This window comes from Paramacrobiotus metropolitanus, unplaced genomic scaffold (assembly GCF_019649055.1).
Source record: "Paramacrobiotus metropolitanus isolate TYO unplaced genomic scaffold, Prichtersi_v1.0 Parri_scaffold0000034, whole genome shotgun sequence".
NCBI lineage: Eukaryota > Metazoa > Tardigrada > Eutardigrada > Parachela > Macrobiotidae > Paramacrobiotus > Paramacrobiotus metropolitanus.
The window spans coordinates 764,760-779,128 of NW_026570254.1; the positions used below are offsets into that span (position 1 = coordinate 764,760).

Here is a 14,369-nt window from a genome sequence, read left to right on the forward strand (position 1 = left end):
GTAATGGTTTGGTCTCATTCGTGCTTTTCATAATGATGCTTCCATAATTTCTGCCTCTCATCCTTCATCCATTTTGGTACTCAGTCTGTACTTGTATCGCGAAACTTTTTTTAAAATATTGTACCACACCCACACAAGCTCAGTAATGGTGCAGCGAATTTTATGACGATACAAACACTTCAACAGCAGTTCGTTGTTTCTTCAACAATATCTCCCAAAAACAAAACAACTGTAAACGGGTGTTAACAATACGTGCATCCAGCCAGATGCAGCAGCGAATGTATCTAGTAACCCAAATCCTAAACACAGATAATATCAGCTGGAGATAGCAGAGAATAACGCTGAAATAAGTACATCAGCAAATCAGACGAAAATTAGCGACCGGTTAGGACAGTCACGGCATTCAACGCATCTTGAAACTCTGTTTCGAATGCAGATAGCCTAAAAAGTAAAAACAAATCGGGTAAACAACAGCAACTAGTCTCCAGTGCAATTTATCAGCTTACCGTGTTGTCCTTGGAAGTTGATTTCGACATCGAAATCCAGATCCCGCTGAAAGGTTATTAGTAAGCAAATAAGATCGCATACAAGTACTTCAAATATCTAAAAATCCGCTATTAAAAAAAACCAACTTACGACATTTTGTTTGCCTGGACTAACGGCAAATTTCCCAAACAATCGCTCTCCCCGTTTAATGGGGAGATACCGGTCCAAATAAAACACAGTTTGCTTCCAGTGGGTATAATCAGATTCAGGAGCTAAACATGAAAAAAATTTTTCAGGCACACGCATTTCCGGTAATTAGAGACAATGAATGGAGACCCAGGACGTACAGGTAGTAAGGCGAATGTTACGGTGGCAGCGCGTGAAATCCACAGAAAACCATACAACAAGCGCATGAATGTAATCATCCCGTTTGGCCACCAAATCGAAATCCACGCCAAAAGTTTTGTTGGCGACCGTTACTTTATACATGTCAATATCCTACAAAACAAGAATAGTTTTTAAAAAAGCGTTCCTGAACACGATCCTTCAGCAGAAGTTATTACTGAGCCGCAAATATTAATTCTATCAATGTTATTAGGTACAAATAAATTTACTGCAAATTTATCAAAGACAAACTCACAATCAGCATACTGTGGTTCGTAACAATCTGACGCGCGTCCACTGTATCTACCAGCGGCTCAGATAAGGCGTGATTTCGCATATGCGTCATATCAAATCCATAAACATTTTTCCACCCTAAAAACAAACAAACATACAAAATTACGATAGCAAAAGGTAAAGTACCGTATGGTAATTTTCCACTTAACCACGACCAGTAAGTACAGAGGGTTATTCAGCCAAGTGTGGACACTTCGAAAAAAAATTCCTTATAAATTTCATTTCAAGAGAAATGATGTCATAAGCATCTCAATACAACGACTAACTAATCCGAATGCTTTTCGCAAATTTTGGTGAAAATCCAACGTAAAATGCTCGCGATATTGTCTGTTAACCAAAAGACTCCGACTTCCACCCCTTGACCAGTCAAAATTTGGCTTTCGGACACCTGGCCTTAAAAGGATCGTCTGTTCTTCAAATCTGCATGGTTTTAATTGTAAAAAACGACGATCCAAATATTTTTTATAGCGAAAACGATTTCATATTCTTGCGCATTCTTGCGGTAGGACGGTTGGAAAAAACGCGAAAACAGGAAGGGACCCGCAGGAGCCATGCCCATTGCGCGAGCTCTTATGCACGAAACTATAGCTATCCTTTCCGTCTCTCTATAAACTAATATTGTAAAACAAGTCTTTCTCTACCGTTTGCAATGTTCATTGGTCGAGAAAGACGCTCCACGGATCAAACCTGGCAGGGAAGAAGAAGTCATCCAGAACCCGAGACGTGCTCCCGGGAGCACTGCTGAGAAAACAAGGATGCAGCTTCCCAATCGAGAAAAACTAGTAATTCCTTCAGAAAAAGGATAGTTCGAAACCCTCGACAGGTTTTCAACGGGTTATGGCGGAAATCCAAATTTTAGATAAATTTTGAATAAAGGGAATCCATTTTCTATAGCTGAACTGGTCAACTGTTGCCAACATGGGGGGGACAAACTTAATTTTTTCCTAAGCTACAGGATGAGGGAATCGGGACCCGGTTGAATTTAAAGTATGACTGGATGTTGTGGCTACCTGATAAAATTTTTAAAAAAGTAAAATGAGCCTGCGACGGCTAAGGAGAAATTTTCCAAAAAGTGTCCACACTTGGCTGAATAACCCTCTGTAGCATGTACATAGAAGGAATACTGAGACACAATATCAATTACTTCTAAAAATGCCGGCTTATAATATCAAAATAATTTCTTACAGTTAATTTTGTCCTCTTTGTAATCACGATCTTCGATGGCACAAATATACATTTGGGCACGATCGGGAAACATGATACCATCTGGTGCCAGCCATTTATCGCGCGCATAAATTATCCTGGAATAAACATATGCACATGCGCATTCTGTCACAATGAACGTAGAAGTATACTACAGCCACGCACAACACTTACGTATCAATCATAGCTTCATATAACAAACAGTAGCCCATCCACTCGCTGACAATAATATCAACTTTCTGACATCCGTCCGGCAGTTCTAGTTCTTCAACCTTCCCCTGGATTACCGTAACAACTGTGGAAAAACCCTTTCGTTTTACAAACATTTCCATAAAAAGGCCAGCGCCACGTACTGTGGTCCAGTTTGTTATCCTTCACGATTTGCCGCGCCGAATGTACGATGTTCGAGCAGTCAATCTACGGCATTAAAATAAAGTAAAATTAATATCGTACAGTTGCAAATAACCGACCAACCATATGCTACAAGCAAAGACTTACGGCATACACTTTCTTTGCACCGGCACGAGCGGCAAACATGGACAGGATACCGGTGCCACAACCCACATCCAGAACTACTTTCCCCTGGATTAAATGCTCATTCATGGCAAAAGCATCGCGGTAAGCCAGGGTTCGAACGGTGTCTTTTAGCATTTCCTGCAAATCATACAGTTTTGGAATTTCTGCATGCAGATTCTATTATGAGTGTTCCAATTACCGGATCACAGCTAACAAACCTCATGAATGCCGAAATGGGCATAAGAGTCGAAATAGTAATCCTTTGAAGTCATGTCCTTTTCTGCGTCTCCATCCGCGACCGGATTTCCATTCAGCATCGATTTGCTCGGGTTCTTCGACTCCGTCATAACAGAATCCCCTTGTCCTTCCATAGTTCTTCGATAGCAGTTACAGGTTTCCTGCAAGTCATTTGCCCGCTGCTATTAATTTTAGTTCTTACGAGTACAAAATTTTCTGAACTAACTGTCGCCAAGAATCGTGCAGGAAAGCAGGAAGTTCAAGCTTCAATAATTATCTTATAAGAACCAGTCTCCAGCTTGATGCTTCGTTCTAGTTTTTCATTTACCTGTAATGCCGGTTTTAGCTCTTACATTCCCTGCCGGTATGCAAAGCTGCATGAATAACGAGCTCAGGAAAAATCTTTACTGTAAACAGTAATGGCTACATTCAAAACATAAATTCTAGCAGATACTGAAAGCCGTGTTATTGCGCAGCTAGCTCTTAGAGTTTAGTGACTCGCGAGTCGCGACTGTGCAGTCGCTCGTTCCGCTGTAGACGGCAGTGGTAGTAGGTACATACCTTTATCGTTTCCCCTATGGATTATTCCACGTCGAAGACAATGGTCAACACCTTCGGAAATGTAAGAAACTTCGGTTTTAATCTTGTATCGAGAATGGGACAAGTCGTCAAGTTCAGTGAAAAACCAAAAGTCGCGACTGGCGAGTGGCGAAGTTCTTCAAATTTGCGGCTAAGCCGAAGCGAAAGTAGAAAAATAAAGTACGGGAAGTATTTCAGCAGTAGTAGAGTGGAGGCAGGCAAGGCGGACAGAATACTACAAGCAACCGCCCCGGGCCCGGGGTGCCCAGATATCACAAATACCTGGTGGTACGATTATAAAACATGTCTTTCCGCGTTTCCGGAAACAAAAACATCAAATTACAAATTAACTGGGCTGAAGGCGTAAAAGTCATATAGAAACAAAAGGGCGATTTAGATGGCGCTGCTTCGCAAATTTATGACTGGGAAGGAGAAACCGGAAGGTAGTTATTCTCTGCGCCCGTCTGCGTCTTTTCCAAACGGCGGTAATTTTGGCGCTGGATGTCTGTTTCGACGCCTTGCCGAACTTTCTCAAGATCCCATCGCTGCGACAAATGAACATACGCGATAACTGCACTAGTTACAGCCACAGATATTCCCAAAGTAATCTTCGATGCAGTGGACATGATCACACCTCACTTGTTAGCACTCCTTGGGCAAAGGCGCAACGAAAATATCGAAATGATTATCCCGTTGGCGCGAGTTAGGCGATTATCAAGTTTCGCATAATTCCATCGCAGGGCGGTCAGCTTAGCGGCATCTCTGGGGTCTCCCCTGTACCCTGCGCTACGTATGATTTTAATAAGGTTTACACCTTAAACATAGATCATACAATCAAAAATCACAATTGCCAAAATGTAAACAAGAGGCTTGTAGCAGAATCCATGATTTTTATTTTTTATTTTAGGTGAGTTCTTAAGAAGTTAAGAACCTCATGATTGTTTTAAAGGTGCTAACCATAAAATTTTTTCCCGATAGTTGGACCAGTATTTGTTTCGGTATACTGTGAGACAAGATTTCAGTGTTGTCGAACTGTCAGTTGAAAATTTAGGTATATTTTATAAGTGTGTACACTGTAATTTTTTAAAATGGTGCAACGTCATCACTCTGAGCTCTGCCGGATAATGTTATGGGTTTCTTTCGTATTTTCGTTTTATCATGTTATTTCGGCGGAAAGTCCGGATGCAAAAGTTAAGAGGAAGGGCGAAGTAATCGAATTGACTGAATCTAATTGGGATCAGATCCTCAAGGGGGAATGGATGGTTGAGTTGTGAGTTTTCTGCCTGTTCTTATAATTGTGTCTTGTTTTGGTTTGTTTATGGCTCATTTGACTTCCATTGCGGCTCCGATAAAAATTAGCGTGATTGTGTGGTTTTTCCTGTAGTCATGCACCGTGGTGTCCAGCTTGCCGAGATTTCCAACCCGAATTTAAGCGATTTGCAGAATGGGACCGCGATCTTGGTTTCAAGGCAGGAGCCGTAGATGTCCATGCTCATCCAGGTATTTTGAATTTCGAGTGTGTTTCCATACCGTCGTGTTCTGAAGTCATTTTTGGTTGTTTCGTTACTGTTGTGAACTGTTATATTGTTCAAAAAATTCTTGTTTTTTTATGATCCGAAATTGCATTTGTTCCAGTGGTAATATCAGTGATTTGTCCCTCGCAGTCGCACTGTACAAATTTGTTGTAAATGGTAAACACTGAATTTGTTGTAAACGCGGTAAAAGGCAATTAAGGCATGCTTGACTGTTTAACAGCCCCTTTTATTGCTATGAATAAAAGGGGCCTGTTAAACAGTTAAACTAATCTATGGATTAGTTTCCTTTTTATCCTGAGAAAGAGATGAAATATTGTTTGCGTAAGGTCAGAATTACAGATTTCTTGATTTTACTTCGATTTTTAGGATTAAGCGGACGTTTCTTGATCAGCGCCTTGCCTACAGTTTATCAGTAAGTATCTGTGATTGCTAAGAAATTCAGTGTTTTGGTGAATGAAATGGTTTTGGTGTTGAGTTTCTTAATTTTACTTAACTTTTTCAGCGTCAAGGAGGGGGAGTTCCGACAATACACTGGTGTCCGAGATCGTGAACGAATGATGAGATTCATGGAGGAGAAGGATTGGCAGAAACTTACTCCGGTTTCACCATGGTTGCATCCGTCTGGTTTTCAGTGCGTTTTCATGCAGTTTTTTCTGTCAGTTTCTTGTCGAAAGTGGCGCTTTTTTCAGCATGGGCCTTGTCGGGAATTTTTTCAAATTGTCGATGAAGTTGAAAGTGAGTGCCCCCTAAATTCAGTACAACGTTTTCCCTCATTGCTAACCTAGTTTAGTTTTTTCTTGTGAATTTTTTTTGTTTGAAGGTAAGCAGGTACAATAATTAGCTTGATAATTGATATCTCTTCGACTTCGTGGTATGAGTTTGGGCTATAGTGCTAGAGTAGCGAATTCAGATCGATTTGGTCTTTTTTTATCGTTGTAGAATCTCCAGACTTGGATGGTAGAAGATCAAGGGCTTCCTAATTGGGTTACCTATGCAGTATTCGCGATCGGAACGATTGTTTTAGGAGGAACAATTGGCGTTGTGAGTATAAAGCGTTTCTTTTTATATAGCCGTACGTATTTGAAGTTGGGAAATCAGACTGCTAACAATAAGCTGGTAAATGTATCTAAATTAAATTTTGTAGTCTGGATAGCTTAGTTTAGTGATATTATTTACCACCAAAAATTACCGGTAGCCGTAAGCATCGTTCGCTCACGTAATGGACTTATTCTGCAAAGCAAATATTTTAAATTCTGAAATGTTTTAAGCGGAGCACTCTCTCACAGGCGGAAGTGCGCACTTGTACCTGCCTCTCGAAATGCTGGCCGTATAGTGCAGTATTTTCTTTAACAGTTTTAGTATTCTAATTTTATGTGTAGCTATTATAATAGGGTGAGACTTTAGGCACCCTTTCACCCCTGTTTGCTATAGACACCTCTTTTTGCACCCTGTTTTACTATAGGCACCCCTTTTCTGTTAGATAATTCTCGTACACCGTTTTCTCCGCTTACTATAGGCACCTATTTTTAGTTTTTTTCCCAGAGGACTGACAAGATTTTTTTACAGTTTGTTGGTTCACAAATTTTTTTGGCGATCTGACATGACTGGGTCTTGGTCAGGCATTCACATAAAAAGGTGTACTAAGCACTCCATCCGACAATGGGCCGGTTTGGCTGATCGGCCACTGCATGGATCGAATGCACAAGGAACCTCACGCCAGATGCTTCTCGTAATCGCCTTTTAGTGCCAGCCTTCTGGGTCAATTGGACGTTACTCGGCAAAAGCTGGACACTGTCCGGCTCGTTGATACTGCTTGAAAGTAGCTTCGGTAGTGCTTGGGCATACCAGGTCATTATCAGATCGTGGACTATCATCGGATGGACTACAGATCAAGAACTTTCAGACTTTATTATTACAAAGCCGTTTCCGCTGAACTCACATACCTATATGAAAAGAGCAAAAACGCTGGAGCCGGCAGTGCAATCAATGACTTTCTGAAATTCTCTAAGGTCAAGAAAATTGGAACTTGACCATAGAAAATGACAATAGGGGGTGCCTATAGCTTTCGCACGCGACGGGGTGCAGGGTTAATTAACCGAAAAGGGGGGCCTATAGTCTAAGTTAGTGCGAAAGGGGGTGCCTCAGTGCCTGTAGATGGAGGGTGAAAGGGGGTGCCTAGAGCCATTTCCATTATAATATGCAACTGTAAGGATTAAGGTTGCTTCTCGTTTGTCTGGGCATGGTTATTTTGTGCGTGCATTAAACATTCCATTTTTTACTATAAATCCTCTAGCTAAAACCTCTTATTGGCTTCCAGGTTATTGCGCACCGTTTTTATCATAATGATGCCTGTTTTTCTACAAAATGATGTTATTTAACAGTGATACCTAATTTAATAGTCAGCTTGTTTTAAGCCGGTCCAGTACCGTGGTTCCAGTATTTTTGGCACTGTTTCCCATGATGCTGCTTTGGTTATAGTTGCTGGTGTTTCTCATCGAACTGTTCCCGCAGCGAGGCCGGACCCATATTAAGGCTGCGGCAAAGGTGGGATTTGTTCGTTAATAGTAGAATAGATTTCAAATAATTTATATGACATTTATAGTACTATAGTTAAACCGTTGGTTATTTTTAGCATTTGTGTTGAGTCGTTGTGAACGGTTTTTACTTCAGGAGTCCACAGAAGGCAGAATAAGAACTCAGGAGAAAGCTGAATCTAGTGCTTCACCCACTCCAAGCGGTACGGATGCTGAAGGAACGGACGAAGAAGGTATAGAAAATTCGGCTTCCGCTGGCGGATCCCCGTCATCAGGCTCGGAGGAGGAAGAGCTGCAAGAAGAAACAAAAGCAGAACCTGAAGAGGATAATATGGTTAGGCGCCGGAAAGCCCGCAGAGAGGAATAATTTTGTTGTTTTTAGTGCTGTTTTTTTTATTTTTTCCGAAATATCATTCTTTTCTTGAGCTTGTGAATCCAGCAAGATGACGCTTATTTGACGAATTGACGGTGATAACGCTATGACGAAGGAAGCTTTGCCTTTAGTGTGAGTTACAGTAAATAAATTCGGAAGAAAGGATGAGCGGATAATCAGGTTCGCTGAATGCTTTGTTGCTTGTTGTGGAGATCTTGAGAATACATCATTGCTTATTGGCAATCCTTCGTTAATTAAATTCAGCATACCGGCACTTTTGCCAATGTTTTCGTTTTTCCTAGCGGTGTGCACATCTTGCTGTATGTACAATGGACTGCAAATTAACCTGACGTCGGACCAGACACAAATCGATTATTACGTGTATCGGTCAGCGTCAGGTTAATTTTGCAATCGATTGTATCTTAACCTTAGACGCGAGAAACTCTTTTTGTTACGTTCTGTTGTTTGCGAAATGTTGACTATATACCCAGGAGTAAGAGGCCCTCTTGCCACACACCTAAAAGTGCTTAATATAATACACGATTATGTAACAGCAATTAACGCAGCTGTCCTACTACTATTCTCATCGCTCTTTGAGATAGCTTAATTTGCTGCGCGTTTGGATCATTTGAAAGTTTATGAACTTGATTGTCTTGTTTTAAAAGTGAGTAGTACTTGATAGTAGTAGTAAGTTACTGTTCGTATCACTAACGTAACTAACTGCATGATAACTAATCGAAATACGAGTATATAGATATAACAAGACTTGGTGGTGTTATAGAAAGTGGGAACGCTGTTCAACACAGAATTAATTTTGCTGTTCTTCTGACCTGTTCTCGTTTTCCAGAAAGCATTTTACATTTGATCACTTAGCAAATATGAATAGGCGCACAAGGAAACTGAGGCTCGTGAAAAGACAAACATTCGGATCAACAGAGTCACGAACTTGGCGTCCCGTTGACACAAGTGAACGTTGAAATCATCTTGGGGAAACATGGTTTTATCAAAAAGTCAATATTATATGATGCACTTGTGGACAGAACAAGACAGGCGCACCGTGAGATAAGTTCAGATGACTGACCTTTCGCTGGTAAATACAACACTAATTTGTTATCATATATTTGCATATATTTTCAAAGTCCGTCATAATTTTGTCACGGATAGGAATCGCTGTTTAAACCCAGAGTTATATGATTAACGAGTGGGAAACCCATAATAAAAAAATAAACTCGCGGATGATTGCTTCGCCCGGCTCCTGCTATATGTTAAATCACAATAGTAATATTATGATATGATAGGTTTAGTAATATTTTAATTAAATATCTCTATCTACGAGTGACTCTTCAAAGCCTCCGTTACCTTGATAGAGTTTTTTCCTGATGTGCATAAGATATACTGTACTTCTATTTCACGAGTAGCGGCCTCAGTAGCCACGGTATTCATAACTAGATCATAACCAAATACTAACTATTGTGCACTGGCTAAAATTTCAACGGGCATTTAGGGGGCAGAGTGTAGCATGTCCATGACCCATGTTCGTATTTAATAAATTGTTGCTCGTATTCGTTCTTCGTATACGTTCTTCTTCGAGTATAATATAATTATGTTATTATTACTGTGGTTAAAAATGCCCTAAGCATTTATCATGACTGACCAAAACAAACACTTCAGCAAATTTACTTCTGCCCGATAAGGTGCATAGTGCGTCTCCTTTCAATATCGCCAAACTAAGTAATGCCTAATGCGACCCCTCACCGTCAGGAAACTGGTTGTCCGGTTAACATAGATCCGGTCTTCTTGCGTCCTGGTCCTGGAGCCACCACCGGTGATCCAAAGATTCCTTAAACGCCAGCCCGCCCCCCCCCCAAGCCGCAACCTCTGCGCTAGGCGGAAACCGACACATGGGCGCCAGCCATCAAGCGCGCTTTCGCCTCCGGCCGGTGCAAGAAGAAATCCCTTGGTCCTCACGAACCAATGGGAAAAGATCGGACGTTTGCTCCAACGTAGCTCCAACGGAGGCTTCCAGGGTCCAGCCCGCGTTGCCGTGAGATCCTTATTATATAATAAAAGATTATACTATAAACAACGCAATGGTACAGCGGCACATCAAGCCTTTTCCTATTATGCAGTGCTCGGCAGCTTCTAGAGTACGAGTAGTTAGTAGAGCGGGACAAAAAATATGCATCGCAAAATACCGAGAAATTACTCAGAACCACCGGTACTTTGTTCTGCCCGCTTTGCTTCGGAACTCTTAGTCCATGGATACCAGAAGGCCAACCTGAGATCAAAGAAGTTCCTCCAACTGGCAAAATTCGACCTAGCAAAGCTTTTGGCACTGGATCAATCAGTTCTTGCTACCATGGCGAAAATCAAAAAAGTACAAAATAATACGATAAATTGATGACCTTAAATAAAAACTAGGTATCCTGCAATTTATGAGGCCGGTCGGTCTCGAAGCGACGTAATTAATTTTGTTTAAAACTTTAACGACTGATCTTTTGCTGTATAGTTATGTACCGTAAATATATTCTGTTTATTATTTAATTTTGCTAGTAAATTCAGAGCAGATTTAGCGCTGCGTGAATCGCTATGGACGACTAAATTTGCATATTTGACAAAGGGTGCAATGGTTGTGTACGGCGGCTACGGCCCAAATAAATAAATGCCACCCAATTACCTAATGATAGTTGCCTACTGGCCATTGGTTGAGTTATGAATTTACGCATATCAGCGGCATATGTACAGGATAAATGGATAATACTTACAGTTAGAAGTCTGCTTTATTTTGTCAGCAGTTTCAGCAATCAGTAGTCGCACGTGGACTCGCTTCCCTACGGTTTATGGATGAACTTTGTTTACGGATCTTTGTGAAACTGTGACAGATGATCGTGCCTGATAAACGATTGTGCCTAGAACATTTCACAGTGCCTTTCTTACTGCCGTCACGCTAAGCCCGCCAGAAAACAAATGCTAAAACATGCTGTTTGATTCGTTGGGATGGGTTACGCTAGCAAATGGACCGTGTAAGCGTAGGTGAGTGCACCAATTGCATTTAGCTGCTGTCCGTACGAGTGACGTGTCAGTCACGCCCAGATAAGTATGGCGTGTCTAGTCGGGTATAATACAGTAGTCCGACCCTAGAGTAGAATTCGGCGTACACATTTCAGTCTGCAGGAGTACTTTACGCTGTTTACGATCATTCATTTGTATTATTTAATTTGGCCAGAGATGATTGATCTTAACTGTTAAGGTTCATCGTGAAGATATTTTCGAAACCACAGAGAAAGACCTGGATGACCCATAAACAGTGTGGGGTTAATTAAGTTTTCACGCATTTGCAGTTTGCTATTGTTTTTCTTGATAACATTCGTTTCTGGGATTTTGAGTTGTCACGATCTCGGCCATAAGAGATGTCCAACCACAGACCAGTGAATCGCGAGATTGTCAAGCCAGCTCACTGCGTGAACTTATTTGGGACATCTTCAAGTCCCGCAATCAAACTGTGGTTACAGCGGGAGCTGCAGCGAGTTCAGAATGTCGACGCCGAGAGGATGCAGGAACGGTATGGATATAATCCTCAAACCAGTGTTCTCCTGCCTGAAAGCGGCGCGGAATTTGGTAAAACCGTGCATCGGTGGAAAGCGAACGCATTGAAAAGTCACAGCAGCCATTGTGGGCCGTGTCAGGACAAAGGCTGTGATTTCGCCACAGAATACTCCAAAAAACTCTCAGTTGAATCGATCAGCATCGATGCAAATGCCGATGACTACATCAAAGTTGTGGATAATAAGAAACGTCCGGTAAACTCAACGGGAAAGCCCGTTGCTAAGCGAACGACCAGCTCCGGTGGACGCTCTTTGAGAGGTACTCGGGCAGTTTAAAAGTTAAAGTTGTAAAAGCTGGAATTATGAACAGAAGAATCAGTACATAGCTGCAACCACCAAAATAATAAGAAGAACGAAAATATATTAGTAAGTACTGTATTGTACTGGTACCACAACTCTCGTGCATTATTCAAGTTTTAAACTTTTAGCAGTTACATTAGGAGCCCTGTTTTGAGAAATCAACCTGCCTTATTTAAAGATTCTAAGACTAGAAGATTTTAGTCTTGTTCAGAAACTGTAAATGATAGTACAGTAACAGTGGTACATATCTATCTTCTTTGTGTTGTGTATTAATTTCAGTTTACATTTCTGTTAAGCCTAAAAGCCACCCTCAAAAATCTGAATTCAAAACTCTTGCTGACTTGCAAACATTGATTTCAGGCCCACAACTCTTAGCCTCCGTTTTTGATCTTGAAAATTTTCGCATGATAAGAACTATGTAAAAAACCACAAGGAAGTTTGATTTAAACGATTTGTAAACCTTAAATAGTAATACGGTAATAAGTAATTAATTTTGTGACTTCTGATCGTGAGAAGAATGTACGACTGTAAATAACCCCGCAAAATCGGGCTATCTGGGCTGTTGGTGATGGTTTAACGCAAGTTTTAACCGTGAAAAGGTATCGGGCGACTTTTTGGTTGTTTAAAACAGTTAGATACTTAAGTATACTTTAAATCGATATAACTCGATGCCACATTTACCATTATGTAGCCAGATATCAAGTAACTTATTATTTTCGGATACAAATACTTTGGGGACAAAGTTTTTATAATTACACCGAGACTCACGTTTTTCCTTCACTATTTTGCTCAGCTGCAAGCGAGGTCAGGTGGTTCAGCAATTCAGAGTGCTAGGGATGCATATTTCGTTCTGGAGAAATTTCTAAAACTTCTGTAATGGAAATCGTTTCGTGCGAATGAGAAATTAGTTGACCATGAGCAGCGCGCACCTCTGATCGCTGATGCAAACGATTCATAAGTCTGGAGATTTTCAGGGCGATATAAAATTGCACAGATGCCGGTGCCCGCGGCCGACACCGGTGTGACAAGTGCTCAGTAACTCGTGCACAGCATAAAGCCATGCACGAGACAGTAAAAAAAAAACAGCTACCGCGTTGTTCCACGAATCCACAGCCGTGAGCCGTGCTTATTGTTAACTTTCCATAATTTCTTTTTTTCCCTTGTAATTATCCATCGCAACGGCGCTATCTCTTATTTTAAAAATTACGTTTGCTAAAACTCGAAATTATTGCTATTTTGTAAATGGAGTGGTACAATATAATCGAGCAATCGTAATAATAATAAGTAATAATAAACAATCGTGCTCTTTTAGACTCAGATTCTACATATAACACGTATGACCGATGACGTAACTATTACAATAAAATCTTATTAATCTGCAGGGATCGTGCACAGTGTTTGGTTTGTTCAGCGGCCCTATTACAGACTGTACAATGTGTACATCGCTGTCATTTTGACTCTGTCTTCTACATATTTATGGAGGATTTCTAGGCGAAAAACTTGAACTACTTTAGTTGAACTAAATTCACCTGCGTTTAATTTTGCAGAATTTGCTACTGTTCGAAAGTCAGCGTTTGGCAGCGGTCCCAAATCGAAACTTCACTCGAAGCCGAGCGCCGACGTGCCAAGCGGTATTCCTTTGGCGAAAACCAATAACCGCTCCACGCCTTCCCTAGAATGATTCAAATTAACAATTACTGTGGATCGGTAAATTGCATTGCTGAAATAGAAGTCAAGACTATACAGAATTTAAAGAGCGATATCGGACTGGCAGAAGGGAAAGTGTGGACTTCCTGAAGCTGTTAGCGATCGGTGTCTTGCGGTTGCAGGTGACAGTGTGGAAATTTATCGGCTGCAGAGATCCGAGTTTCTTGATTACAGTATATGATTGTATTTACTGCGTTTTAAAGTCCTATTGTTTTACTTTTGTTACAACATTTACAATAAACATGAATGCTGTTTACAACATTGACATTGATGAAATCATGAATGGTTCTGTGGAGTTATTTAGGCAACTGGTTTCGGTATGAGTATCTTGTCTTTTTTTTTGAATTGTGAATGGTTTTGTAAATGGCAGTTATTAGCTCTTGTTAATGAAGATTAAAAGAATTTTTCCTGTTTTGGGTATGTATTTAGATTAAAATTTATTTAGGTGCATACCAGAGTCTTCAGACCATCGAAGTCCTGTTCCTAATTCAACATACTAATTTTTCAGGATTATTTTGTCTGTTTAGTTTATTCATTGAGCAGACAAACCCTTGAGGCACTTCCAACTCCAAGTCTGGTCAGTACAATACTTGGACAAAACAGAAAAATACGAACT

General features: G+C 40.7%; 3 protein-coding genes across 4 annotated transcripts; 2 read left to right on the forward strand and 1 right to left on the reverse strand.

The window, feature by feature from the left end:
* Positions 1-143: 143 nt before the first annotated feature.
* On the reverse strand, positions 144-4,114 carry LOC129589286 (protein arginine N-methyltransferase 1-like). 2 transcript variants are annotated; one of them, XM_055483959.1, is made up of 11 exons: positions 3,682-4,114; positions 3,102-3,281; positions 2,866-3,021; positions 2,721-2,784; positions 2,542-2,662; positions 2,350-2,465; positions 1,127-1,242; positions 834-984; positions 637-758; positions 507-552; positions 144-441 (listed from the first exon to the last, which is right to left on the reverse strand). In XM_055483959.1, the coding sequence occupies exons 2-11, from the start codon at positions 3,252-3,254 to the stop codon at positions 404-406; spliced, it is 1,083 nt and encodes a 360-aa protein (XP_055339934.1). In that variant the 5' UTR covers positions 3,255-3,281; positions 3,682-4,114; the 3' UTR covers positions 144-403. The 2 variants fall into 2 exon arrangements, with proteins under 2 accessions (XP_055339934.1, XP_055339936.1); XM_055483961.1 differs by lacking the exon at positions 3,682-4,114 and adding an exon at positions 3,449-3,604.
* A 426-nt stretch (positions 4,115-4,540) lies between these two features.
* Positions 4,541-8,309, forward strand: LOC129589313 (thioredoxin-related transmembrane protein 1-like). Its single transcript, XM_055484015.1, has 8 exons — positions 4,541-4,969; positions 5,084-5,199; positions 5,601-5,646; positions 5,737-5,865; positions 5,924-5,969; positions 6,174-6,275; positions 7,713-7,778; positions 7,905-8,309. Exons 1-8 carry the CDS (start codon positions 4,788-4,790, stop codon positions 8,133-8,135), a joined length of 918 nt encoding a protein of 305 aa, XP_055339990.1. The 5' UTR covers positions 4,541-4,787; the 3' UTR covers positions 8,136-8,309.
* A 2,965-nt stretch (positions 8,310-11,274) lies between these two features.
* Positions 11,275-14,154, forward strand: LOC129589342 (uncharacterized). The gene is made up of 2 exons (XM_055484054.1): positions 11,275-12,005; positions 13,594-14,154. The coding sequence occupies exons 1-2, from the start codon at positions 11,552-11,554 to the stop codon at positions 13,725-13,727; spliced, it is 588 nt and encodes a 195-aa protein (XP_055340029.1). The 5' UTR covers positions 11,275-11,551; the 3' UTR covers positions 13,728-14,154.
* The last annotated feature ends 215 nt before the right edge of the window (positions 14,155-14,369 follow it).

Bases quoted from the DNA above. Each gene is read 5' to 3' on its own strand.
- LOC129589286 (XM_055483959.1), bottom strand. From the start codon at position 3,254: ATGGAAGGACAAGGGGATTCTGTTATGACGGAGTCGAAGAACCCGAGC. The intron at 985-1,126 runs GTGAGTTTGTCT...CTTGTTTTGTAG, and splicing joins CGAACCACAGTATGCTGATT to GATATTGACATGTATAAAGT. The intron at 442-506 runs GTAAGCTGATAA...TTTACTTTTTAG, and splicing joins CAACTTCCAAGGACAACACG to GCTATCTGCATTCGAAACAG.
- LOC129589313 (XM_055484015.1), top strand. From the start codon at position 4,788: ATGGTGCAACGTCATCACTCTGAGCTCTGCCGGATAATGTTATGGGTT. The intron at 5,970-6,173 runs GTGAGTGCCCCC...TTATCGTTGTAG, and splicing joins AATTGTCGATGAAGTTGAAA to AATCTCCAGACTTGGATGGT. The intron at 7,779-7,904 runs GTGGGATTTGTT...TTTTTACTTCAG, and splicing joins ATATTAAGGCTGCGGCAAAG to GAGTCCACAGAAGGCAGAAT.
- LOC129589342 (XM_055484054.1), top strand. From the start codon at position 11,552: ATGTCCAACCACAGACCAGTGAATCGCGAGATTGTCAAGCCAGCTCAC. The intron at 12,006-13,593 runs GTACTCGGGCAG...TTAATTTTGCAG, and splicing joins CGGTGGACGCTCTTTGAGAG to AATTTGCTACTGTTCGAAAG.